The sequence below is a fragment of the Eretmochelys imbricata genome, chromosome 23 (assembly GCF_965152235.1).
Source record: "Eretmochelys imbricata isolate rEreImb1 chromosome 23, rEreImb1.hap1, whole genome shotgun sequence".
In the NCBI taxonomy this organism is placed as follows: Eukaryota; Metazoa; Chordata; order Testudines; family Cheloniidae; genus Eretmochelys; species Eretmochelys imbricata.
This window is the reverse complement of record NC_135594.1, coordinates 1,732,787-1,758,325: the sequence shown is the minus strand read 5'-3', so window position 1 is coordinate 1,758,325 and position 25,539 is coordinate 1,732,787. Positions and strand designations below refer to the sequence as shown.

General features: G+C 57.5%; 2 protein-coding genes across 2 annotated transcripts; both read right to left on the bottom strand.

Annotated features, from left to right (window-relative positions):
• Positions 1–18: 18 nt before the first annotated feature.
• Positions 19–9,588, bottom strand: LOC144279089 (cytochrome P450 2B4-like). The gene is made up of 9 exons (XM_077840530.1): positions 9,405–9,588; positions 8,105–8,267; positions 7,209–7,358; positions 6,118–6,278; positions 5,083–5,259; positions 4,135–4,276; positions 2,337–2,524; positions 1,172–1,313; positions 19–211 (listed from the first exon to the last, which is right to left on the bottom strand). Exons 1-9 carry the CDS (start codon positions 9,582–9,584, stop codon positions 30–32), a joined length of 1,485 nt encoding a protein of 494 aa, XP_077696656.1. The 5' UTR covers positions 9,585–9,588; the 3' UTR covers positions 19–29.
• A 4,458-nt stretch (positions 9,589–14,046) lies between these two features.
• Positions 14,047–24,066, bottom strand: LOC144279091 (cytochrome P450 2G1-like). The gene is made up of 9 exons (XM_077840533.1): positions 23,887–24,066; positions 22,622–22,784; positions 21,921–22,070; positions 21,594–21,754; positions 20,426–20,602; positions 18,748–18,889; positions 17,947–18,134; positions 17,537–17,678; positions 14,047–14,351 (listed from the first exon to the last, which is right to left on the bottom strand). The coding sequence occupies exons 1-9, from the start codon at positions 24,064–24,066 to the stop codon at positions 14,047–14,049; spliced, it is 1,608 nt and encodes a 535-aa protein (XP_077696659.1).
• Between the last annotated feature and the right edge of the window lie 1,473 nt (positions 24,067–25,539).

The following is a 25,539-nucleotide window of genomic DNA, read 5'->3' as shown; positions in this document are numbered from 1 at the left end:
CCTGGCCGCCGCGGCGTGACTGCTGGCGTTCACCGGGGGACGAGCCGCAGCTGATACCTGCGTGGCACCTTGCTGAAGCCGTGGTACTCCGGCGTGATGTCAAGGTCCTGCGGGCGGGCGGGCGAGCTGAGGGCGAAGCTCTGCAGGATGGAGGTGAAGAAGAGGAAGAGCTCCATGCGGGCCAGGCCCTCGCCGGGACACACCCGCTTCCCTGCAAAGAGCCACGGGCGTTATTTGCTTGGGGGCCTTTGTGTAACCCCCTGTAAAGAAGACTGAGGATGAACATCCCCAGGGCCCGATTCTCAGTCATGCTCAGGCCCCTCTGGGTAGGAACGGCTCCCTCCGAATCCCTGCCTCCCTGCCCGGCGTGGTGCTGGTGTAAGGGCCCTGCACCTACCCTGCACAGCTGCCAGCATAAGGGGCAGATCCGGGCTTGGCTGGAGGGCACTGCGCTGGGGCTGTTCTCTGCCCCCCAGGGCCCATAGGGGGCGGATCGGGAGTGTGGCCAGGGTGCACTTCACTGTGGCTATTCCCTGCCCTGTAGGGCCCATAGGGGGCGAATCATGAATTAGAGCAGCCCTGAGGCTGCTGTAAGTGACACCCCGGACTGGGCAGCTGGGTTTAATGCCCCGTCCTGACCACACCTGGGTTCTGCTTCCCGCACACAAGCCAAGGACTCCAGGGAGGACCCTGGGGACTCCAATTTGCCCAGCTACTGAACAGAGGAGGTGCTCTGACGGCAGTGCAAGGAGTCCCGCTATGAAATCATTGGGTGCTTCCGAGGAGTGTGGGAGCTGGGAGCCTTGCTCAGCCCCCGGGACAGCGGATTTTGTGTGAAGAACCTGAGGGAACATCTCCCTGGCTTGGCGTCTGGAGGGGGCTGGGGAGACAAGGAGACCCCGTCCTTCAAAACTCCCACACTGTCCCCCCACCTCTCACACATGCACCCAAGCCCTCACTCATCTGCTGATGTTCACCCAGCCCAGGTGACGTAAGCTCTACGTGTTCTGGGTGCCTAGGCCTGTGCACAGGGGCAGGATCTATGCTGGCGGACTTGCAAAGAGCCTCGTTTCCGGCGCGCATGGCATGGAGATGGATCTCTGCTTCTGCCCCCCGGCACCCCGCGAATGCAGCTGCTAAAGGAGACGCTCTCCAGGAGCCCAGAACCGACCTGCAGAGAAGGCCATGAACGCCACGTTCTTCTGAAATCTACCCGCCTTGTCCAGGAAATGCCCGGGGTCGAAGGTCTCCGGGTCGTCGAAATGCATGGGGTCGTGCAGGACAGAATGCAAGATGGGAAACACGGCCGTGCCCTGGAGGGGAGAGTTCGGACCTGGCTTAGTGGAAACGGCTCCAGATCCAAGAGCGCGGATGCTTATGGACCTTCCCGAGAGATGGACCAGCGTCTGCCTCCCCAGAGGTATTGGGTCCTGCTTGGGGCTGGGCTTGATGCCTTCTCATGAGCCCTTCCTACAGCCCCCCCTTGTGCCGGGTGCTGCACAGACCCAGAGCGAGAGACGGTCCCTGCCCCAGCGAGCTACAAACTACACAAAGGAAGGTTCGTTAGCCCCATGTTCCAGAGCTTGGCTGTGCTATAAATAACCCCCCTCTCATTAAACCATGACAGTTTCACGGTAACAACCCCCTACACCGGTCATTAGCAGGGTTGAACCCATGACTTTCAGCCTCATTCTCAAACTACAGCTATTCTTGAGGGGACCAGCCACTAGAGGGCAGCTTTGCCAGAAAGTTACACGAGGGCCTTGTGTCGTCGTTTCTACCCGTTCGAGGCTGGTGCCCCACACTGATCATTCCCATCCAACAGCCCCCTTGCGCAGGGAGCTGGGGAGTGGGGCCCCACGAGGACAGAACGGCAGCCAGCCGACCCTTCGTTCGGTGAAAAATGCAGCTACAGCGAGGCGGAAATGTTTCAGGAATCCATGGCCATTGTGCCAGATTGGTCACTTCGGGGCGGGAGGGGGGGAATCTGTTTCATTTGGATATTTCTGAAGTGAAATGTGGTGTTGTTTTTCAGTATGAGTCCACTTTTCATTTCAAAATTTCCTTTTACTACAAAAAAAAATGTAAATCTCTAAAAACGGGCAAGATTGAGACAAACCCTTTCATTCACCAGGAAACCATTTTTTTTCTCTTTTTTTACGTTTCAATTCTCTGCAAAAATTCAATAATTGTTCATTTTCGATCCAGCCTGAAATAATTTTTTGCCCCGGCTTTTTTGAAAAGACCCAAGAACGGAAACATCCCCGCTCCGCCCCATTCTACCTAGAAGACGCCCAGCTCGGGTGTGGGACGAAGGTTTACGTGACGGGGTTCACCTGAGGGATGGCGTATCCCCTGAACTTGGTGTCCCGTGTCACCGAGTGGGGAGCGCCCAGAGGAAAGACATCTACGAACCGCTGAATCTCGTGGATCACAGCATCTGTGTAGGGCATCTTGGGCCTGTCCTCCATGCAGGGGGTGCGGTCCTGGCCGATCACTCGCTCGATCTCCTCCTGAATTCTCTCTGTACAAACCAAACAGTTAAGAGCTGAGCCGGGCCGAAGGTCACTTTTTCTGCCATTCCCTTATCCTGGTGTGCTGGTATTTCTCAAGTGCCAGCCCATCGACGGTATTCAAGGCTCGTCTTATGGTGACGGCAACGGGTGAATGCTCAGATGAGCTAGGTTCAATTCCCAGCTAGCCTGGCATAACACACAGTCACAGAGACAGGGTAAGGAAGTCCTTCAAGGACTGTGCTTAAGAGAGCCAAATTGGAGTCAGGAGTGGTAGGTTCAATTCCTGGGTGAGCTGTGACAAAACTCCAGGCCTGGGCTTCCTTCCTTTAGCTATTTAGACTGGAAGTTCTTTGGGGGGCAGCGTCTGGGCAGCACTGGGGTCCTCCTCTCCCTTGGGGTGCCCTGACACTTGTTGGTGAACAGGGAGCAGAGCGGCCCGGAACTGCCTGGGAACACCGGGTGGACAGAGGCTCCATAGAGTGGGAGCTCTCTGCTGCCATCTGCTGGTCAACATGGGGACAAATGGGCCATGCCTCATTTGCATTTCACTCATGTGACAGTTTGGGGCAAGTTGGTCAAAAATCAGTTAAGTTTTAAGTCGGGAGATAATCAAACATGTTTATCCCACCTGGGAAACAAAAGAATAAGAGAACTGCAGCGAATGTGGCTAAGGTGAGGGGTCACCATAACCAAATAGCAGTCTGCTGTTGTTGGGTAAGTAGACTCTGGACAAAACATGAAGGGGAGAAAGAGAAGGGTTAGGAAAAGTGTCTTGTGTGTGGCTTTGTGGAGGGTCTGATACACCCTTGGTTTCAATGTGAATGCTCACTACAGAGCTGAGGTACCTTCAGGATAGGCACCAATGTGAGTGAAACACGGAGCCCGCTCGGGCTGCAGCTGTGCAGAGCAGCCGCTTAGCTGATACCAGTGCTGTATTCACTGTGCCCCCAAAGTAGCCCTTCCTATAGGGGCCAGAGATGGACCTGCCTGTGGTCTGGACTCCTTGAATTCTGCACCCTGACAGCCTTGGATAACAAACGGTGAGTGGGGCGCAGCAGAGGAGGGATGCAGTTAGTTCTAGAGCATATTCCTGCCTCATTCTCTACTCACAGCTGTGGGGGGAAGATGGGGGTCAAGTTACCTGGGGGGGCATCTTACCTAACAGGTGCTGTTGATTTATTAATTGCTGGCTTTCCTAAATTTTATTCTGTCCACCCTCCCCCACGCTCCTCCCACCAGCTGAAGCTCAACAAAATCAGACTGGAAATTAGGTGCAACTTTTTAAGCCAGGGCCACATCCCAAAGCCTGGGGAGTTCTCCTTCACTGGCCATTTTCAAACCAAGGTTGGTTGTTTCTCTAAAAGCTCGACTCCAGTTGAAAGAGGGATTCTCTCTGGGACGTCCCATGGCCATAGGGGTCCCTTCTGGCCTTGGAACCCAGGAATAAAGTTTTCTTTGTTTTAACCCCCCGGATACAATGCTTGGATGGGGAAAATTCTGCCTATGCAGGGTTCCCAAGGAAGGCTATTTAGTTTCCCCCAGGTTGCTGGGTGGTGGCTTGATCTGGGGTTGTTTGTGACGTGGTCAGCCGGAGCCCCTAGACAGACCCAGTAACGACCTGTGACATGAGGGTACTTCAGCAGAATCAACAGCCCGTATCTCAGCGTGGTGCTGGTCGTTTCCGTGCCCCCAAAAAATAAATCGAGTGCCGAGACAATCAAATTTTCATGGTGGAATTTGCTGTCCGGATTGTTTTCCTCCTAGAGACAAGGGTTGCAGAGGAGAGGTCATGAGTCCCTTGCAGGGCAGAACTGCGGCTTTATCGAGTGCTCTGATTTCAAGCTCTGGGAGGATGGACTTTCAAGGTGGATATTCTGATAACGCGGGATAAATTCAGAGGTGGATCGTGTTCGGATGTTGGTTTCAACCAGGCTCTCTTTGGGTTAGCGTCACCCGAGCGGGTCTAGATCGTGCTGGGTAGCAGTTTCCCTGTCTTGTGAAAATGTTCGAGATTTTGGACATTTTGTTTTCTGTCCCGAATGTCAAAATTTGGAACATTTTCATGAATTGAAAAGTGACTCAACCAGGTCGTTTTGTTTCAATTGTGAGCGTTTTTTTTTTTTTAAAAAAATCTAATAAATACTTTGTACGCAGCTCACATTTCAAAACAAAAAGTCACATTCAGCTGGAAAACTGAAAATTTTCATTTGGAAACGGGGTCTATGGACAATTTTGAACCTTCAAAATTTTTTCTAATCAAGAAATCCCTTGAAACCGACCCTTTCCTGTGGAACGGTTCGGTTTTGCCGAATTGGCATTTCTCAACGATAAAATGTTTTTCTCGCTGAATTCCCAATCAGCTCTAGATAGGAACAGGTGGAGGCTAAACCAGAATCAGTGTGTCTAAACCGGGGGCTTTGCCCCAGTTCAGCTAATCTGGTTTAACCAAACCAGGCCTGGTTTACACAGGAGGTCAGACTAGATGATCACACTAGGACCCTCTGGCCTTGCAATCAGTGAACCTAGGAGAACCAGCCCTGCCGTCCCTGCTGCTAACGGCCCTGACCTGCTGCATCTGGATGAGGAAGGCGTCGGTGTAGTCCCGTGGGGAGGACGGGTCCAGGGTCTCTCTGTGCTTCTGGACGACGCCGGCCACGTAGCGCTTCTGCTCTTCAAAGTTCTCGAAGAGTCGGTTGTGCGGGCCGGGCAGGTGGTCCATGACAGTGGGGAAGAGACTGTAGAGCTGCCGGGCATAACGAAGGGGTCGCAGTGGGTGCCAAGTGATTTCCTCGCACATGGGGCGAGATCCCCCAGCCCCCCGGAGCAGGGGTCTCCGTATGAGGCCTGGGGCACCACAGAGGTCCCCCTTCAGCCATGCCTAGGCCTGGGGAGCATTAAGTGGGGCCTGGGGGAAGTGGTTAAAGAGCACCTAAGCCACGTGGGGGGGCACCAAGCAGTGTCTAGCTAGGGGGGAGGGGACCCCTAAACTCCAAAGCAAGCGGAGGGAGTTGGGATGGCTCAAGCCAGGGCCTGCATATCTGGGTGTTTGCCCATGGCTCCAGGGCAGGAAGACGAGGCGGGGGGGCAGGGGCGGGGCAGGGTTGGGGCGTGGTCAGGCGAGTGGGGACTCCCTGTTTGATGCTGGACGAGTCGTTAACGACCGGGATAATGCAGCCGAGGGCGTGCTTGGAAAATCTGCAGTGACACCCAGCTGGCAGGAGTCGCCGGCATGTTGGAGGACGGGATTAGATCTGTGCAGCGCCCGGCACAACAGGGCCCTGATCTCGGCTGGGGTCTGGACGGAGCCCGGCGCGACGGGGCCCTGATCTTGGCCAGGTCTGGGGAGCCACGACAATGTATGCGCTGATCAAATGTGTCCTTTTCCCCCTCTATCAGCTGGTCCACAGAGTGGATATGAGCTACTACCGCTACCAGCTGAGGGAGCTGCTCCTTTAGTTCAACCGGCAGCGTGGCCTGCGCTTTGGGGCTGGAGCGCTCCGATCCAGTCCCCGCTGACGACCCCCCTGGGGGGAGGTTACAGGTGGGATACAAAGGACCAACTCGGCCGGGCCTCGCTAACCCACCCCACAGGGGCTCTTACCTTCACCCAGACAGTGTCCACGCGCCGGAGGTTCGCCTGGATCAGGCTGAGCAGCGTCTGGAACTCCTCATCCTCGTAGCTGAACCGAGCCCCAAAGACCACGGAGCAGATGACGTTGGAGACGGAGCGCCGCAGCACGAAGGTGGGGTCCAGGGGCGTCCCTGGCAGCAAGGGCCGAGAGCCGCTTAGTCGTGGGGCTCGGTCCCACTGGCGCAATGGGGCTGGAGGGGCAAAGGAAACCCCCCCACCCAGCACAGAGAGCCTGGGCATGCGGATGACTCTGCACCTCCTCCACACCAGCCTCAAATGCCAGGGGCATGGCTGGAGCGGGTCTGCACTCCAGAGATCCCACCCTGCCCAGTGGCATGACCGTGGCAGTAGGGGCGGTAACTTAGAGCAGCCCCAGGGCTGCTGCAGCGGGGGAGGCGCACATGGCTTGCGTCAGCACCAGGCCCCCTGAGTCTCCTCTGATGGGCGGTGCCCCACCACTCCTGAAGCCTTGGTTCCCATGCTCCTTCCAGCTGAAATCCAACCTCGTCGCCAGCCTCTCTCTCCGTTCCCATCGCCTGCCGCTCCCCGAGCTCCTGACCTCTCTGCTTTCGCAGAGAGCGGGGCACAGGGCTGGGGGTGGGCTGCCCAGATCCCCCACAGCTGATGCTGATATTTTGGTGCTGTGGAGCCTACTGCTTCCGTCTCATGTGCCTCATGCTTCTTGTCTCTTGGCCTGGCTCTCTGACTGGACTACATCTCCCATGATGCACCACAGCTTTGACACATGACCCCCACCAAGAGGAGAGAAAGTGATGCATCATGGGAGACATAGTCTGGCCAGATTGCCCAGGCTGTAGAGGAGAATGGGAACATGAGGTACCCGAACTACAATTCCCATGAGGCCCTGCAGCATCATTTTGAATGGATATTTTATGGTCAAAAATTTCCCTGGGCAACCCCCCAGCTGGAGTCATAACACAGGGAAAAGGAGGTGGGAATTCCCGGGAGTCTGGAGTCATGGGATGAGGAATGCGGGGGACAGTGGGAGACAATTCACGTTGGACCAACCCCAGTTCTTTGAAATACCAAAGCCAGGATACCTTCCGTCTTCCTGAATTCCTCCAGCAGGAACTGGATTTCCTCCTGGATCCGCTCCTCGATGCTCCTCTTCCCCATCCCGAAATTCCTCAGGGTGGTGAGTGAAAATCGGCGCAGCTGGCGCCACGTTTCCCCGTTGCTGAAGAAAAGCCCTGGGCACAGAAAGGCACTCTGTGGGCACGCGCCTCCCAGTGAACGGGGCTCGAGTCTCAGCCCCGCCCCAGCAGTGAGCTCCCCCGCTGATCGCTGCAGAGAAAAGTTCTTCTGCAAGAGATCGTGGGTAAAACGCCGTGCTGCCATTTCTCGCGGCTTTGGGAGTTTGTCCTTAAAGCCCCAGCTCCTGGAGTCCCGTGACTAGCTGAGAACCTCAGCTTGTATTTAAAGAAGTTCCTACCCTTAATGGGTGTGGGGGGGGAAAGCTTGAAAAGCTAACCCCTAGAGACTCAGAAAACATGAGGTGAAAGAAAAGGACCTGAAATTCATTATTTTTTAAATAGCTGGTGATTTGGCTTTAAAAAAAACCTCAGGGTTTTTTTGGCGGCTGGCTCATAATGTTTGAATGCTTGGGGCTGGCCCAGACTCAGTTGGGGAGAATCACAGGTTTTCTGTCTGTCTCTCTGTCCCCGAGACCCACGAGGACAGTGTCTGAGCGCCCCCCCGGGGAAATCGATAGCAGGAGCAAAGCCCCCAGTGGACTCCAGGCCCTGTGTCGAGGCTCCTTTGTGGGGTGAAACCTCTGGTGGGGCCATGGGTATAATTTGGATTTTTCAAAGGTGTGAATTTCACCTCGGGGTGCTTTGGTCCAGAGCTGGGTGCATTTTGGATTTTCCGTCCGCGTCCAAGGATGCTGAATCCCAACCTGAGCTGCCATGATGCTGTGAACCAGACTGTTCCTTACCATTGCCCTTGCTGGTCCTCTCCACAACAGCTAACCCCTCTCGGCCACCAAACTCCTCCGCTTGGTCCACCAGGGCTTTCTTCACTGCCTCGTAGCCCCACAGCACGACGACCCGCTGAGGCCCCAAGTAGACGGTGAACACGGGCCCGTACTTGTCTCTGAGCTGCAGCGGGGAAGCGTCCGTTACTTTCGGATATGCGGCTTTCCTACACGTGCGTACGCTGGCCCGACGTTTAGCTAATTAACCCCGGGTGGCAGCGGGCGAGTGAGCATTATCCCCGACCCTGTTCTAGAGACAGGGAAACTGAGGCACCAAAGCAAACTGGTACATCCACGGCCACGCACTGGGCTGGTTGAAAAACGTCCATTGAAATGTTATTTTCCCCGATTGTTTTCGACCAAACACAAATGTGCAGATTTGTGAAGCCTGGATGGGTGGGGCTGGGTTTGGTTTTCAATTGCCAACGCCCCAGAGCTTTTCACTTTTTGACAAAAACTCAAAATTTTCCACAAGCTGGAAAAACCCAACCCAACCGAGAAACGTGTTTCGGATCCGCTCTGGGTTAGAACTTGTGCTCGCCAGCCCAGCGCCTGTCCCGCCAACCCACCCCAGCCTGGGGTAACTTCCCACCATCATACTGTGCTGCAGGATTAATTCAGCCTGGCCATGCCGAGCCTCGACGGGACTACACTGCCCGTGAAAATATCCCCACCCAGCTCAACATAACACCCAGCGAGGGAAGCAGCTCGTTCACGGCTGCATATTAAATATGGCCGAGCAGACGAGCTATTAGCCGTAAGGGCTGCTCTGAAGCCAAAATCATTTGGGCTTCTGTCCCATTGCAGACCCAGAAAGGACACACCTGGGGCCAGATCCTAAGCTGGTGTAAATCAGCACAGCTCTATTTACTCCAGCTACAGATCTGCACATGCCCGGGAGCCTAATCAAACATCTGGCCTGTAGGACTCTCCTCCTGCCTCTCTGCCCATGCGGGTGCGGGGGGGCGGCAGGACAGGGTGGCTTGGCCCTTTGCCTGTTAGGCCACATTCGGGAGAAGCTCCTGCCCCCAGGTGGGGTTTGTTCTAGGAAGAGCTGGGGGCAGCCTCCCCTCTGGGGCTCCACCGGCCCCTGATGCGCCAGGCGGAGAGCCTGAGAGTGTCTCTGTAGGCAGGGTTGTGTCTCCCTCTGCCTCCAAGTGTAAGCTCACGAGAATCAGCCCGGAGCCGTGCAAGTCTCCAGCCCGCCGGCTCCTGCTCCTTGGGGCGAAGGGGGAGAAATCAGTTCAGGACCTGAACTCACCTCCAGCAGAGATTGTAACAACGACGGTCCCCACAACTGCAGCAAATTGCCCAGGAGGGGCAGCGGGCGTGGGCCCGGAGGGAGGTTCCTCTGCCTGGCCACGTGCCCCCTCCACAGCAGAAGAAGCAAGAAGGCCGTGAGCAGGATCAGCGGGACGGTGAAGCCCGGCCAGAGATCCATGGTCAGAGAGGGTGACGCCCTGGGGTTGGGGAGGGTGCCCGGGAACGAGGAAGAGGAAGTGAAATGTAGACACCTCCCCGGGTGGAGTTCAACGACGTAGCAAGGAGCAGGAACTGAACAGCCCAGAGACAGAGGTGGATTCCCAGCCCCTCGGGCCTGGAGCCACACCCAGGCCTCCCAAACTGGGAACTTTCCCACAGCTTCTGCCCCTGACAGGAAAACCGGCTTGTGCACTGAACAGACCTGACTGCACCAAGCATCTGCATCCCCCCACAACAGCTTGTTTTTTCAGACACGCCCCCCCAAATTGGGGGGAAATATTTGTTGACTGAAAGTTGAATTTTCCCACTGAAAATGTCAAGAATTTTTGTTTCATTTTCATTGTAATTTTCCAACCGGGGGGGAGGGGATTCAGACAGCAGTACCAGCCGTGCAAAGAGACCCTCCACGGTCAGTCCTGGATAGAAATCCCGGGTGCCTGGTAACGGAAAGAGTTAAAAAGAGCGGCGCTAACGGGAAACCAGACCAGGCGGTTCCCGGAGGGGCCCTGCTGAGAATCGCTCCCTGCAATCGGCCCGTTCTGGCCCCCGCCGGGGCCAGCGAATGAGTGACTGTCGCTGCGGGACCGGGCTGGCCGGAAAGCAAGAATTTCACCGCGTGACAGAGGGCGAGGTTCGACAGTTGCCTTCACGCCGCGGCGGAATGGAAACCAGGCCTTTGGAAACTGTTCACGAAAAATCACAGGGGAGAGCACCCTCTGGCTACCCCCGGGGTTGGACCTAGGAGACCCAGGTGGAAATCACAGTTCGGTCTGATTCAGGGTCTTGAACCTGGGTCTCTTACCTGCGGGTCCTGGCTTCTGAGCCATTGGCTGTTTCAGGGGCTCAGCTTCTGGCTCTGGTTCAGACCAGCCTGGCCCTGAGGAAAGTGTCACAGGAACGGAGCCATTTCCGTGGACCGGTTTCATTTTGACGAATCAGCATTTTCTGACCGGGGAGGGGGGGCAGTTCATGGAAAATAGTCGTCCCCCTTCCTGCGCTACTTAATCACTAGCACGAGGATTGGTTCCTGGGCCAGTGCGTCTGTGTCCGGGGCCAGACAACCTTTCCCTGTTAGCTGTGCTGAGCACGGATCACTGGGGGATCACGGGTGTCCCTCTGTGAATCTAGAGGATACACACGGCGAGCTGCTGCTTCCGGTTCCAGGCCAGGCCCTACTCCACGTCCATCACCCTCCAGGCTGACAGCCTGCAATACACGAGTTATTTGAAAAGGCACCATTTCAGAATGGTTTTTTTAATTGATTTCACAGCAGAGGATGAAACAGTAATGCCAAGCTCTTCCCCAGCACTTTCCAGCAGTAGATTTCAAAGCAGTTCAGAATGATTAGCCTCATTTTACAGGTGGAGAAATTGAGGCATGGAGCAGGTCAGTCATTTGCCCAAGGTCACCCAGCAGGCTGCTTCGAATTATACCTGATAGGACACGCACAAAACTGCTGCGAATTATACCTGATAGGACACACACAGTTTGAATCTAGGCTGAGGCACATGAACCAAGTCCACAACTGCCGAGTTCCCAAAAAACACTAAGTTTATTACGCTCAAGCGTGGTGCCCCCCTGTTAGTCAGGAGGGGACCCCAAATACAGATTATACAAAGGTTATATACCTTTTAGCAAAGCATGTTGCCCTCATGCATCGGAAACCTTAGCCAATAAACAAACCCTTTTCTTATCTACCACCTATCCCTGCTTGGTGCATTCCTCGTGCTAAACTAGTATGTTAATTACACAGCATGGTCCTAAAGCCATGCATCAGTAACTTCTAGTATCAGGATGGGAGGCCTCACATCAAAGGCCGGGAGACAGGGAGTTAGGGACAGAGAAAGAACAGATACTGGGAGTCAAGGCAGGCTGGAGACAAGGTGGGGGGGGTTTTCACAGGAATGCAGTATCGCGGGAACACTTCTCCTGGTGCATGATCTGTTTGCTTTTAGACAATGGTGGGCCCCAAACCAAAATGGAGTCATATGTGCTAACTTTTCCTGAACAAGGCTGGGAGCAGAGCCAGGTCTCCCGAATCCCAGCCCTCTAGCCACTCGGCAACCCTGCGAGCAAACTGTTCTGCCAGCAGCGGCTGCCCGTCTTCCTGGCGCACGGTTCCACCCTCGCTCAGTCACTGGGGCCATCAGCAGCCGACGGGGCAGAGCGGATGCGCCTGGATCATGGCTGAGCGTTGCACGGTCATTGGGTGAGCAGATTCTCTCCCCCGTGGTGGCTCAGGCTGGGGCGTGTTGAAGGATCAGCTGGCGTTTCGAGCCGAAGTGGGAAAGAGCCCAGCTGGGTGCTAAGCAAAATGGGTTGGGTTGCGGGTAGGAGGGGTTGTAACTCCATTAACCTCTGTCTAATTTCCGTCTTTGGTAGGGTTGTTGGCTTAGTGGATGGGGGGAAGCAGATCAGCCTCTGGCACCCGTGCCCGGGGACTCCAGCCAACTGGGAGGCCCCAGAGCCCTGGCGGGGCAGGGAAAGCCCCCATGCCCTGACCCTGCTCCCCAGCAGCAGCGCCGGGGGGGCGGGGCAGGCATGGCAGTGCAGGAAGCGGACCCCCAACTCTGTCCCAGGAAGAAGCTGGGGGCAGCAGGGGAAGCCCCCGCTGCAGCCCCAGGACTGGAGGTCCTCTCGCTACCTGCCACGGCTCCAGGGCTGGGGGAGCTCTCACTCCCCACTGTGGCCTGGGGCTGTGGCGGGGAGACAGAGCTTCTCCAGTCTTGGGGGGTGTGGAATGGGGGGGACCCTGGGTGGAACAGGGGCGGGACTCCAGGGAAGGGGCAGAAAGGGGTGGGGCCATGGGCGGGGTCACATGGGGAGGGGGCAGAATGGGGGCGGGACCACAGATGGAAAGGGAGGGGAGGGGCCTCCCACTTGCCAGGGCCCCAGGAAACCTTACTCCGCATCTGGGTGAAACAGGAGACGGGATAGATCTTGGCTTTTGACATTCTCATGAGCAAACTAGGGAAACGCCGCCTGGATGAAGTTACTACCAGGCGGGTGCCCATCTGATTCAAAGACCACTCGCAGCCAGAAATGATCGAGGCTTGGCTGTCAGACAGGGAGGGTGGATCTCGTCGAGCCCTCCTGGCGGTGGTCCTGGGGCTGGTGCCATTCCACCGCTCGTTAATGACGTGGAGACGGCAGCCCGGGCTTGGTGTAGAATTTGCGGGTGGCTCCCAGGCGGGTGGAGTTGCAGCACTTTGGGGGCAGGATGAGAATTCAAAACGACCGGGACAAATGAGAGAATTGGTCTGAAATCAACCAGACGAAATTCAATACAGACAAGTGCAGAGTACCGCACGTAGGGGGGAAAAATTCCAGCCTGGGGGGGAACCAGCTGGGTGGCCGAACTGCTGAAAAGCCACCGGGGGTTCGAATGAATCTGAGCCCACGATGCAATGCAGTTATGAAAATGGCCGATCTCATTGTGGGGTGTATTGACCGGCATGTCGGATGTCAGAGGCGGGAAGTCACTGTCCCCCTGTGCTCGGCTCCGGTTGGAGCCCTGTGTCCAGGTCTGGGGGCTGCCCTTTAGGAGAGATGGGGACAAATTGGAGTCCAGAGGAGGGCAGGACAAAGGGGAAAAGGTTTAGAAAACCTGAGCTGGGAGGAAAGGTTGACAAAAGCATCTGTTTCCTCTTGAGCAGACTGCGCCCAGCGGGGACCTGAGCACGTGGTATAAAGAGGACGGTGACCAATGGCTCTCCGTGTCCACTGAGGACAGGACAAGTCAGGGGCTTTATCTGCAGCGAGGGAGATTTCAGTTCGATACGAGGACAAACTTTCGAACTCTCGGGGGAGTGACACTCCAGGACAGGCGTCCGAGGGAGGCTGTGGGATCCCTGTCACTGGAGGGTTTTAAGAACAGTTTGGGCAGACCCCTGTCAGGGCTGGTCTCGGGTTACTTGGTTCTACCTCAGCACAGGGGGCTGGACTCAGTGACCTCGGCCCCACATTTCTATGACTGTTCATCATGACGTGCACCCGTCCACCCCCCATATGCATCGAATCATAGAAGTGTAGGACTGGAAGGGACCCCGAGAGGCCATCTAGTCCAGTCCCCTGCACTCAAGGCAGGACGACGTAATAACTAGACCATGCATCTCTCTGTCCCCACACGCACACCCCTATCCATCTGTGGCTCTGTGTGAGAGCGAAGCAGCAAGAAATAGGCACAGAGCAGGAGCAAAAAGGCGAGGAGACAGCCAGGGGAAGCCCTAGGAGTGTGGCCCGGAGAAAAAGGGAGAGTTTTTGGGGCCGAGAGCTATCTGCGAAGAGGAGTGGAGCTCTGAGCAAAGAAACCCCCTCCTGTTATTTGATTCCTTCTGTGGTTGGGGAGACGGGGCTTGATACATTTGCAAATAAACAGAGCATCGAAGAAACACCGGATTCCTCTCTTCCATTGCTCCTCCTCACGGGAATAGCGCCCCAGGCCCTGCATTTGGGCTGGCTGCTGGGGGTGTGTGATTCGGCGGAGCCCCCGCTGTCCCCTGCGGACGATCTTTGGGCCGCTCCTCCTTCGCCTGGCTCCCTCCGCTGCGCGGCACCACGCAGAGCTGGTAGCAGGGAGGAACGTGGGCAAAGCCGCTGGCTGGCGGCTTGAGCTCGATGTCCCGGGGGGGCACGGGGGACTTGAGGGTGAAGTTCTGCAGGATGGCTGTCAGGAAGATGAACAGCTCCATTCTGGCCAGCTCCTGGCCCAGGCAGATCCGCTTCCCTAGGGAGGAAAACAAGGGGTGAAATTAACCACGCCCCGCCCTGATTATCTTTATAATCCCGTAAATCGCTACCACCCCTCCCTCCCACGTTGTGGGCTGGGAGAGGAGCATGGTAGGGAAGAGGCTGAGAGCTAGCAGGGTAAGCTAAGGGAGAGGCAGGCTAGGCTAGTGGGCAGGGAGCTTTCAGGAGCACGGGTTTCTCTTCCTGGCTTTGCTGCATGGCCTCAGACAAAAAATAAGATATGTTTGTAACTTCGGGCTGGTCTGCGCTATGAGACTGACCTAGCTCCGGCGCTCAGGGGTGTGAAAAATCCACCCCCCTGAGTGACACAGCTAAGCCGGCCCACGGCCCTGCGTCAGACAGCACTAGGTCGAGGGACAAATTCTTCCGTCAGCAGCTCCCACCTGCCGGGGAGGCGGATTTCCTGCGCCGGTGGGAGAACCGTGTAGACGAGCCCCAGGATAAAACCGCAGGAAAGACACGGCAGCTCCTTAAAGCCCCTAGGGAACCTGAGAGACAGTAGCTGCCACTCCGAGCTGCTGCCTGCTCTCGCCTCTTTTAACCCAAGTTAGACTTTGAACTCTGTGGGGCAGGGATCGTCTCTCACTCTGTGATTGGGCAGAGCCTGGCAGCGCCCGGCCCGACGGGGGCCCGATCTCGGCCGGGGTCTGGGCAGCGCCCGGCCCGACGGGGCCCTGATCTCGGTCGGGGTCTGGGCAGTGCCCGGCCCGACGGGGCCCCGATCTCGGCCGGGGTCTGGGCAGTGCCCGGCCCGACGGGGGCCCGATCTCGGCCGGGGTCTGGGCAGCGCCCGGCCCGACGGGGCCCTGATCTCGGTCGGGGTCTGGGCAGTGCCCGGCCCGACGGGGCCCCGATCTCGGCCGGGGTCTGGGCAGTGCCCGGCCCGACGGGGCCCCGATCTCGGCCGGGGTCTGGGCAGTGCCCGGCCCGACGGGGCCCCGATCTTGGCTGGGGTCTGGGCAGCGCCCGGCCCGACGGGGCCCCGATCTCGGCCGGGGTCTGGGCAGTGCCCGGCCCGACGGGGGCCCGATCTCGGCCGGGGTCTGGGCAGCGCCCGGCCCGACGGGGCCCTGATCTCGGTCGGGGTCTGGGCAGTGCCCGGCCCGACGGGGCCCCGATCTCGGCCGGGGTCTGGGCAGTGCCCGGCCCGACGGGGGCCCGATCTCGGCCGGGGTCTGGGCAGCGCCCGGCCCGACGGGGCCCTGATCTCGGTCGGGGTCTGGGCAGTGCCCGGCCCGACGGGGCCCCGATCTCGGCCGGGGTCTGGGCAGTGCCCGGCCCGACGGGGCCCCGATCTCGGCCGGGGTCTGGGCAGTGCCCGGCCCGACGGGGCCCCGATCTTGGCTGGGGTCTGGGCAGCGCCCGGCCCGATGGGGCTCCGATCTCGGCCGGGGTCTGGGCAGCGCCCGGCCTGACGGGGCCCCGATCTCGGCTGGGGTCTGGGCAGCACCCGGCCTGACGGGGGCCTGATCTTGGTCGGGGTCTGGGCAGCGCCTGGTGTGACAAGGGTCCCATTTTCTTACTGCCATGGGAGCTGAATGCGAACCTTCCTGCATCAGCTAACCTGTAACTGAAATGGGCTAGATCAGTGGTTCTCAAACTTTTGTACTGGTGACCCCTTTGATTGCCTTTTATGATGAGATTACTGGTTCTGTGGATGAAGGGAAAGCAGTGGATGTATTGTTTCTTGACTTTAGCAAAGCTTTTGACACGGTCTCCCACAGTATTCTTGTCAGCAAGTTAAGGAAGTATGGGCTGGATGAATGCACTATAAGGTGGGTAGAAAGCTGGCTAGATTGTCGGGCTCAACGGGTAGTGATCAATGGCTCCATGTCTAGTTGGCAGCCGGTATCAAGTGGAGTGCCCCAGGGGTCGGTCCTGGGGCCGGTTTTGTTCAATATCTTCATAAATGATCTGGAGGATGGTGTGAATTGCACTCTCAGCAAATTTGCGGATGATACTAAACTGGGAGGAGTGGTAGATACGCTGGAGGGGAGGGATAGGATACAGAAGGACCTAGACAAATTGGAGGATTGGGCCAAAAGAAATCTGATGAGGTTCAATAAGGATAAGTGCAGGGTCCTGCACTTAGGATGGAAGAACCCAATGCACCGCTACAGACTAGGGACCGAATGGCTAGGCAGCAGTTCTGCGGAAAAGGACCTAGGGGTGACAGTGGACGAGAAGCTGGATATGAGTCAGCAGTGTGCTCTTGTTGCCAAGAAGGCCAATGGCATTTTGGGATGTATAAGTAGGGGCATAGCGAGCAGATCGAGGGACGTGATCGTTCCCCTCTATTCGACATTGGTGAGGCCTCATCTGGAGTACTGTGTCCAGTTTTGGGCCCCACACTACAAGAAGGATGTGGATAAATTGGAGAGTGTCCAGCGAAGGGCAACAAAAATGATTAGGGGTCTAGAACACATGACTTATGAGGAGAGGCTGAGGGAGCTGGGATTGTTTAGCCTGCAGAAGAGAAGAATGAGGGGGGATTTGATAGCTGCTTTCAACTACCTGAAATGGGGTTCCAAAGAGGATGGCTCTAGACTGTTCTCAATGGTAGCAGATGACAGAACGAGGAGTAACGGTCTCAAGTTGCAGTGGGGGAGGTTTAGATTGGATATTAGGAAAAACTTTTTCACTAGGAGTGCGGTGAAACACTGGAATGCGTTACCTAGGGAGGTGGTGGAATCTCCTTCCTTAGAGGTTTTTAAGGTCAGGCTTGACAAAGCCGTGGCTGGGATGATTTAACTGGGAATTGGTCCTGCTTCGAGCAGGGGGTTGGACTAGATGACCTTCAGGGGTCCCTTCCAACCCTGATATTCTATGATTCTATGATTCTATGATTCACATTGCAAGCCTCTGTGCGACCCCCCCCTTTTAAATTAAAAACTTTTTTACATATTTAACACCATTATAAATGGTGGAGGCAAAGCGGGGTTTGGGGTGGAGGCTGGCAGCTCGCGACCCCCCATATAATAACCTTGCCACCCTCTGAGGGGTCCCGACCCCCAGTTTGAGAACCCCTGAGTTAGAAGGAATGTCTCTGTCGGGCATGTCATCCTATCTCTACCCCTAGGGGCGCCTTCCCCGTGTCTCAGAAGCCACCTCTGGGGGGCAGCCAGGCTCCTGTGATGTCCCCTCACCCTCCCAACTCCGTACCTGTGGAGAATGGCATGAAGGCCTCGTTCGCCTTGAAGTGACCCTGCTCGTCCAGGAAGCGCCCGGGGTCGAATCTCTCTGGGTCCCTGAAGCGCCTGGGGTCCCGCAGCACAGAGCTCAGCACTGGGAACACCTCCGTGCCCTGGGCAGCAGAGAGGTGGAGAGACAATGGGCAGAGTGCAGGGATGAACTCAGGAGTCCTGGGTTCTATTCCTGGAGTGGCCCCTGACTCAGTCTCCCTCTCTGCAAAATGGGTCTAATGATCCCACTCTTGCTTTGGCGACAATTTCGCTTGGTTACCCTGGATTGCCGTCGGTGTAACGCTGGCTCCCGTGCAGTTACTGCGGGTTGACATTCGGGGAGGAGGGGGGAAGGGAATCTGTCCCCGTACGGACACTGTGAGCTGTTACCTTGGGAATGGCGTATCCCCTGAAGTGGGTGTCCCGGGTCAGGGCGTGCGGGAGGTTCATGGGAATAACATCGCTGAACCTCTGAATCTCATGGATCACGGCATCGGCGTAGGGCATCCGGCTCCGGTCCGCCACGGCCGGCACGCGGCTGCGCCCTACCACCTGGTCGATCTCCTGGGTCATCTTCTCTAGAGAGAGGTGAGCAGGACATAGAACACGGCAGGGCTGGAGACATCAGGACGCCCCATCGTGGGCCGGGGAATGGAAGGGCTTTGTTCTTGGCCGGTCTGAGAGCCTGCTTTGCAGCATGGCTGGGGGCCTGCGGGGTGGTCTCTAGGGTTGGCCCATTGGCCAGGCAGCTTCAGTCCAGTGTGTCCCTCCAGGGGTTCCCTGGTGTCAGCCAGCCAGTGACACCCATTGGGTCCCTCACCGCGGAGAAGAGTGAGAACTCTGCTGGGGTGACTACACGGGGGATTCTCTACTCAGGCTGCTGGACGCAGACAGACCCTGCGGTTCTTTCTGCCTCTCTAGCTCCCTACCAAGGTATGACTCGGAGGGACCCTTGAGAAGGGTGGCAGATGCTAACATACGGGTAAGGGGTGCTAGGCACGGGGCTGAGAACCATCAAATTCATTCCACGTCTGAATACTCCAGATGCGGGCCAAAAGTTACTACCCATTCAGTCTGGATCCTCAGCTCCACCAGAGTCAAGGGAGCGAGGCCCGTTGACGCTACCTGGGGATCTGGCCCATTTATTCCAAGCTTGTAACCTAATTACCAGCTTCCTGCCGACTCAGTTACCTTCTACCTCCGGGTGTTTCAGCAGGATCAGGAGTCCGTAGCGCAGGGTGGAGCTGACGGTCTCGGTCCCAACGAAGAACAGGTTGAACGCGGTCATCACCAAGTTTCGGAGGTGGAATTCCGTGGCGGGGTTGAGAATTTCCTTGGAAAGCACAGGCGGACATGTGAGTTATCACGGGGACAGGGACAGATCCTCATCTGGGGCAAGTCAGCATAGCCCCATGGAGTTCAATGGCCTTTGGATCTGTCCCCAACCCGGCAGGCCGCTGCCCCTTTGAAACAGTCATTTGACAGCCCATCTGGAGCGGATGGGGTGAGAGACTGAGCTGATGCCCCCAGCCCCTCGGATGCCACAAGGTGCCAGGTTGCCATGGTGTTGTCAGGTTGCCATGGTGTTGCCAGGTTACCATGGAGGCACCAGGCTACCATGGAGGCCGTAAGGGACCAAGGAGAGTCTAGGTTACTATGGAGGCCCTGTTGGAGAGCTGAAATGTATGGGTTATGTTGGAACGATAATGGTCAGACCTAAGCCTGTGGGAAGTCCCCATGTGTCTTAAGGTTTGGTGAGGATTTCCACAGGGACTTGTCTACGGGCTCGGAGGGGAAATCAGTGTCTGTTAAAACCACAGGAGGAACCCGAGGTAAAGCTGGGTGAGTTGCTTGGTAAATAACTGATGCTGGTGTGTTTATGAGATCCGTCCCCCCACCCCCCCACCCCCGAGGCCCGTGGCCAGAAGAAGAAGTTGAGATAAACAAGAAAGTGCCATGAAGGACAAGAACAGGAAAGTAGAGAAGGGAAAAATAACCCTGCACCAAGCAGCCCTCCATTCCGCGGTCGCTCTCTCTGGGTGGGGTAGGCTTGATGACAATTAACCAACGAAACGGTTAATCTCGTAGATGGGTGTGATGTATGCAGTGTGGGTGTCGCCGGGTTCGATGCTGATCGGAAGCTATATAATGCATCATGGCGACCGGGAGAAGGGTCATGAATACGTCAGGCAGCTGTGTACATATGTGCTGAAGTATAAAGGGGTATTTGGAGCATCGGAGGAACAATCCATCCCGACCCTGCCTACGCCCCAGGAGAAGGTAACGGATCATTATATTTATTGGTTTATTTTGCCTGTTTTCTGCTTTAATAGTAGTTGTTAACCACAAGAAATGGTTTTGGTTCAAATCAAGGTTTGCATCCCTAAATCTGGGTGTCCGAGCCCGAGCGGGTTACAGTTACCCACTTCAGCTCTACCAGAGCATGGAGGTTCCAGGTTTCCCTGGAGGTACTAAGAGACAGTGGAGGTGCTAAGGTATCCTGGATGGACTCAGATATTTACTAATTCATTATTCACTTGTGTTACCACAGCGCGAGCCAGCCCCAGTTGTGGGTCAGGCAAAAACACGCTGCCCCAAAGAGCTTCAGAGCTCAGTATAAGGCAAGAGAGCACACAAGGGAATCAAGGGAACACAAGGGATCACTGGGCCCTGTGGGCCAGCCTGATAGGCCATGGTTCCAGCACACAAGCCGCCGAATGGTGGTCAGGTGTTTTGTGGGCATCAGGACAAAGGGGAGTTTAAAAACTTGCTTTGATTCCCTGAAGTACATGGCGATGCCTGAACCATACGTGTGAAACAAAGGACACTGGGGCCTCGTCTGTCCGTCTCAGCTTCTCTCTTTCCAGACCTTTTCCATCTGGAGGAGGAAGCAGTCGATGAAATCCCGCGGGTTATCACGGTCCAGAGATGCCTGGTTGGCTTTGATCCTCTCCAGGATGAAGCTGTTGATGTCCTCCAGGTCTTGGAAGATCTGTTTGTGGGCTCCCGGAAGGAAGTGCATGAACCAGGAAAACATCTCGTAGAGCTGCAGGGTGAGGTATGGAAAACCGTGTTGAAATGCTCTGGGGTTTCCCCGTCCTGCTGGGAGGCCTGTGGCCCTACAGGGACGTGTCTGGTCACAGGCAGCCGGGCGCGGGCAGGGGGAGCTGTGCCTCGGTGCTGGAAGAGCCGCCTGTTTTGTCTCTCTGTGTGTCCGGGTTCTTGTGTGTTATCGTTCCGAAGCCTCCTCCACGGGGTTACATTGCAACCTTCCCCGCGAGTGCCTGATGGTTTTATCCCACCTCTCTGTTGGCATGTTGTGAGCATAATACATAGGGCAGAGAAAACCAGGGGGGCGCATGTGTGACATTCCCTGCTCAGCTTTTCTCTCGAGCCCCAGCGTTTCAGAGGTTTCAAGGCCAGAAGATTACTCTCTAGTCTGATCTCCTTGTATATTTCCTGTTTCCTGCAGTTCTCCCAGGCCGCCTCTTCCCCCCCCCAGACCCCGCCCCTGCTCGCTCCTCTCTGCCCCTCCCCCCCATCGCTTGCCCTTATTTAAAAGTGGTGGGGCCATGGCGCCCCGGCACCCCTGCTTGCCGTCCCTTCTAACCCTATGACTCTATGAAAGAGGCTGGGGATACACTGCGGGTAGGACAAGAAGTAAAGGGCTTGATCGGTGATAATGGACTTTTCGGTTGGAGATTAGGAAAAGCTTTCCAGCTCTCAGGGGAGTTAAGAACAGGTGACGTAAGGGGTTGTGGAATCCCCGACCCTGGAGGGTTTTAACAACGAGTTGGAGAGACACCCGTCGGGGTCAACCTAGGTTGATTTGGTGCTGCCTGAACGCAGGGGCCTGGACTCAGTGACCTCTTGAGGTCCCTTCCAGCCCCACATCTATGAGTCTGTGGGGCTGATTCTCAGGTGTCTCTGTCCCACTCCTGCAGGATAAAGGGGGCAGGGGTGGCCCCCTGGGGATCCTCCTCCAGGGGGGTGTCTGGGAGCTCTGGGTCCTATCCCTGGCTCCCTGGGCCGCTCACCTGTCCCCAGGTGGAGCTCAGCCGCACGAAGACCTGGTTGGTCTTGGCCAGCAAGTCGAGGAAGCTCTCGTCCGCGTAATCGCAGTGCTGGCCGAAGACAATGGAGCAGATGACGCTGGCGGCCGAGCGGCTCAGGAGGAACGTGGGGTCGAAGGGCGAACCTGGAAGGAGAAGAGGGGATGGGACATTCCCCCGGTCCAGCGGCTTTGGTACCAGAATGTCTGACAGCTTCTAGCAGGGAGGGGCGCAGGGCATGAACGGGGAACCCCCGCAGCTGCTCCCCAGACCCTGACCCGACCATGCAGAGGAACCCAGAAATAGACGAACCCTTGGTTTTCCTGAACTCCTCCACCAGGTGCTGGGCCTCCTCCTGGATCCGCTCCTCGGCGCTCCGCTTCCCCGTGCCGAAGTCCTGCAGCGCGGCGAGGGAGAACCGGTGCAGCTGCCGCCACCGCTCCCCGTTGGAGAAGAGCAGCCCTGGGGATCGGAGGGTTGTGCAAAGCGTCCCGCCAAGGGCACAGGCCGGGGAACCGGGAGCGGGGACTGGCCCGCCGGGAGGGGCGTGGGCAGGGGCGTGTGGCTGTCCAGAGCACTCGTGAGAACACCACGCGTTGCTGACACGCCAGGGTGCTCTGTGCACGTGAGCAACAGGCGTTCAGTGACCTCACAGCCCCCCCGGTGAGTCTGTAGCTGGGGGAAAGGAGACCCAGGTGGACTTGCCCAAGCTGGCTCACTGAGTCAGTGGCGGAACCAGGGACAGAACCCAGGAGTCCTGGCTCCCGGAGGCTCTAACCACCAGACCCCACTCTGCTCCCAGAGGTGGGAATGGAACCCAGGAGTCCTGGCTCCCAGCCCCTACCTGCTCTAACCACTAGATCCCACTCCCTTCCCAGAGCTGGGACTGGAACCCAGCCCCCACCTGCTGTAACCCCAGACTCCTCTCCCTTCCCAGGGCTGGGGATAGAACCCAGGAGTCCTGGCTCCCAGCCATCAGACCACATGCCTTATATGTGGCCTGCAGAACTCACCAAACCCCTGGACAATCTCTTCGAAGGCCGCAAGCTTCCCTCTCCCACTGAACTCGTCGGCTTGATCCTCCAGGGCCTCCTTCACAGCCTCGTACCCCCACAGGACCACAACCCGCCGGGGGCCCAGATGAACCGTGAAGACCGGGCCGTACTTGTCCCTGAGCTGCGGTAGAAATCAGGCCGGGGACAGAACTGAGAGCAGAATCCGTCCCCATGCGCTAGTCTGTTGCAGGGGTGTGATTTGCTAGGGGATGGGGGTAGGGGCAGTTGCCCCCCTCCCTCCTCCCCAGACCTTTCTTTGCACGCATGCCCGGCTTTTCATAGGCCTGCACTTGCCGCGTTTTGCCCTCTTCCCCCGCCAGACTTTGCAGGCTACAATCTGATCCCATGACAAGTTCTACAGGCCGACACAAATTCCCGCCCCCCGCATTTTTCTGAAGTGACACCCCTGGTTTGCAGTCGCTGAGCGGATCAATCGGCTTTCTCACTGGCACCCTGTTCGTGCAGCCGCCGCCCAGCTGGGCTGGGGAACCGTGCAAAAATCCTTTCACGGTTATTTATGTACACAAGCAACCGCCCCGTGTCCTCCCCCGCGCCCGCTCACCCCACCCAACCCCTAAAGCTCTCCTTGCCCCAGATATCCACCCCAGCCTGTGCACAGCGCACAAAGCTGGCGAGACGTCAGGGTGCCTAAGGCCTGGAAGGGGGATGGTGGCAGAGAATCCCGATTCCTTTCTCTCCTCTATAGCTCCGTTCCTCTGGGCAATCAGCATCTCTAGCTCTTCCGGCGCGAACTATAGCGGGGTGCTCGCACGGCGAGGCCGACTAGACTGCTCACGGCGCTCGGCTGCACCACCGCTTTCCTTAGCAATCGTTAATGGGCTGATTCTGAGGCGGGCTTGTCGCACCTTCCAGCCCATGCCCAGAAGCACCGCTGAGATGCGGGGCCCTCCGGGGCAGAATGCATCGGTGCCCGGTGTTCCGCGCGATCTGGACGTACAGCGCCTAGCGCACCGGGGTCCTGAGCTTTGTTTGGGGTTCCCAGGCCTACGGAATAAGGGGGGAAATACACCCAGATGCCGTGCCACCCCGCAGCGCCAGGGAGAGAGCGTGAGCCGGGGATACTGCTGCAAACACTTCTCCTCGTGCGGGAATGGTTCCCGGTGGCGGGGGAGGATGCCAGGGTTTCTTTCATAGCCGCAGTAGCAGGCTCCTAACCTCCCCCTGGGAAGAGCAAACGCGGGACGCAGGCGGACATGACCTACCTTCCTGAGCGAATTCACCATCCCCTCAGCTTTCAGCTGCAGCGCGTTGCCCAGGAAAGGCAGGGGAGCGGGGCCGGGGGGCAAGTGGCTTCTTCGGGAGCTCGGCCTGCGCACGAGGAGGTAGATCAGGCCTGAAATACAGACCAGCAGCAGAAGCGTCGTTGCATCTCCGCACCCCATCGGGTCCTGTGGAGGCGTCTCTCGGACGTCAGCCGGGAGAGGGTCCGCGGGAACTCCGACAAAACAATCCCGCTCTGGCCGAAAGCTCTATGGGGATCCCAGGCTTTACGCTGGCTGGTTTCAGGCCGGCTGGGCTGTATTTCCCCGGGGGGGTTGTAACCTGCGCTGGGTGGATACGGTTCTTATCTGGGGCTGCCGGCGTTGTTTAAACATGGGCGCAGCCGAGAGCAGGTTTGGATCAGACCAAAGCGACGGCTGGTGCTTCGAGCACTCAGGCACTGGGCAATCCAGCCAGGATATGGCTTTGGGTCGCCCAGTCCACCTGTAAGGGGGCTGAGAGGAAGGCCTTGTGGTAAAAGCCCCGAGCTGAGACTCGGGAGATCTCGCTTCAATTCTTCTGTGCCACAGAGTCCCTGTGAGACCTTGGGCAAGCACCTGCCTCTCTGTGCCTCAGTTTCCCCATTTGTGGAGAGACTATAATTCCCTTCCCTTTCTCTATTTAGATTGTGAGTTCTCTGGAAGCAGGGACTGTCTCATGCTCTTTGTCTGGGCAGCGCCCGGCCCAGCGAGGACCCTGATCTCAGTCAGGGTCTGGGCAGCACCCGGCGCAGCGGGGACCCTGATCTCAGTCATGGTCTGGGCAGCGCCCGGCGCAGCGGGGACCCTGATCTCAGTCACGGTCTGGGCAGCGCCCGGCCCAGTGGGGACCCTGATCTCAGTCATGGTCTGGGCAGCGCCCGGCCCAGCGGGGACCCCGATCTCAGTCAGGGTCTCGGCAGCGCCCAGCACGACGGGGCCCTGGTCTCGGTCGGGGTCTCGGCAGCGCCCAGCACGACGGGGCCCTGGTCTCGGTCGGGGTCTGGGCAGCGCCTGGCACGACGGGGCCCCGATCTCGGTCAGGGCCTCAAGATGCAGCCGTAATACCTGTAATACTAAGCGTATGAAGCCAGGCATGCTCGTCTCCAGCTGTGCGTTACACCATGTGCCTGACATCTGTCCGCTGCGGTTCTTTTTGTCTCTGCTTCTCCCGCGGGAGAGCACCCTGTGTGCAGGGGACGGGGGGGGGCTCTCCATTGTACACACAAGCTCAGGGGATTGCATCCGTTTCATTCTGACTCGTGAGACCCTTCTGCCAGGCAGAGCCGGCAGCCAAGGCCAGGGTCAGGCCCTAGGGTTTGCTCTTAACAAGAGCAAACAGAACCAGCTTGAGCCCCCTCCCAGTAGCCTGGGAAAACCTCCTGCCCCCCCTAGGCTGCTCTAGGAGGCAGGACTCCCCCTCTCACGAGCACGGCATCTGTGCAGCAAAGAAAGGGGAAAGGAAGGACTTTCCCTTTAACACGCCACCCCCGCCCTCTCCCTGGCACCCCAGTCAGTCGGTTAGCGAAGACCCAGAGTTCAGAGGTGCGTTCACAGGGGATCGATCAATGCAACTGGCTTCCCCCCACCGCTGGCCACCATCGGTCACCACGAGCC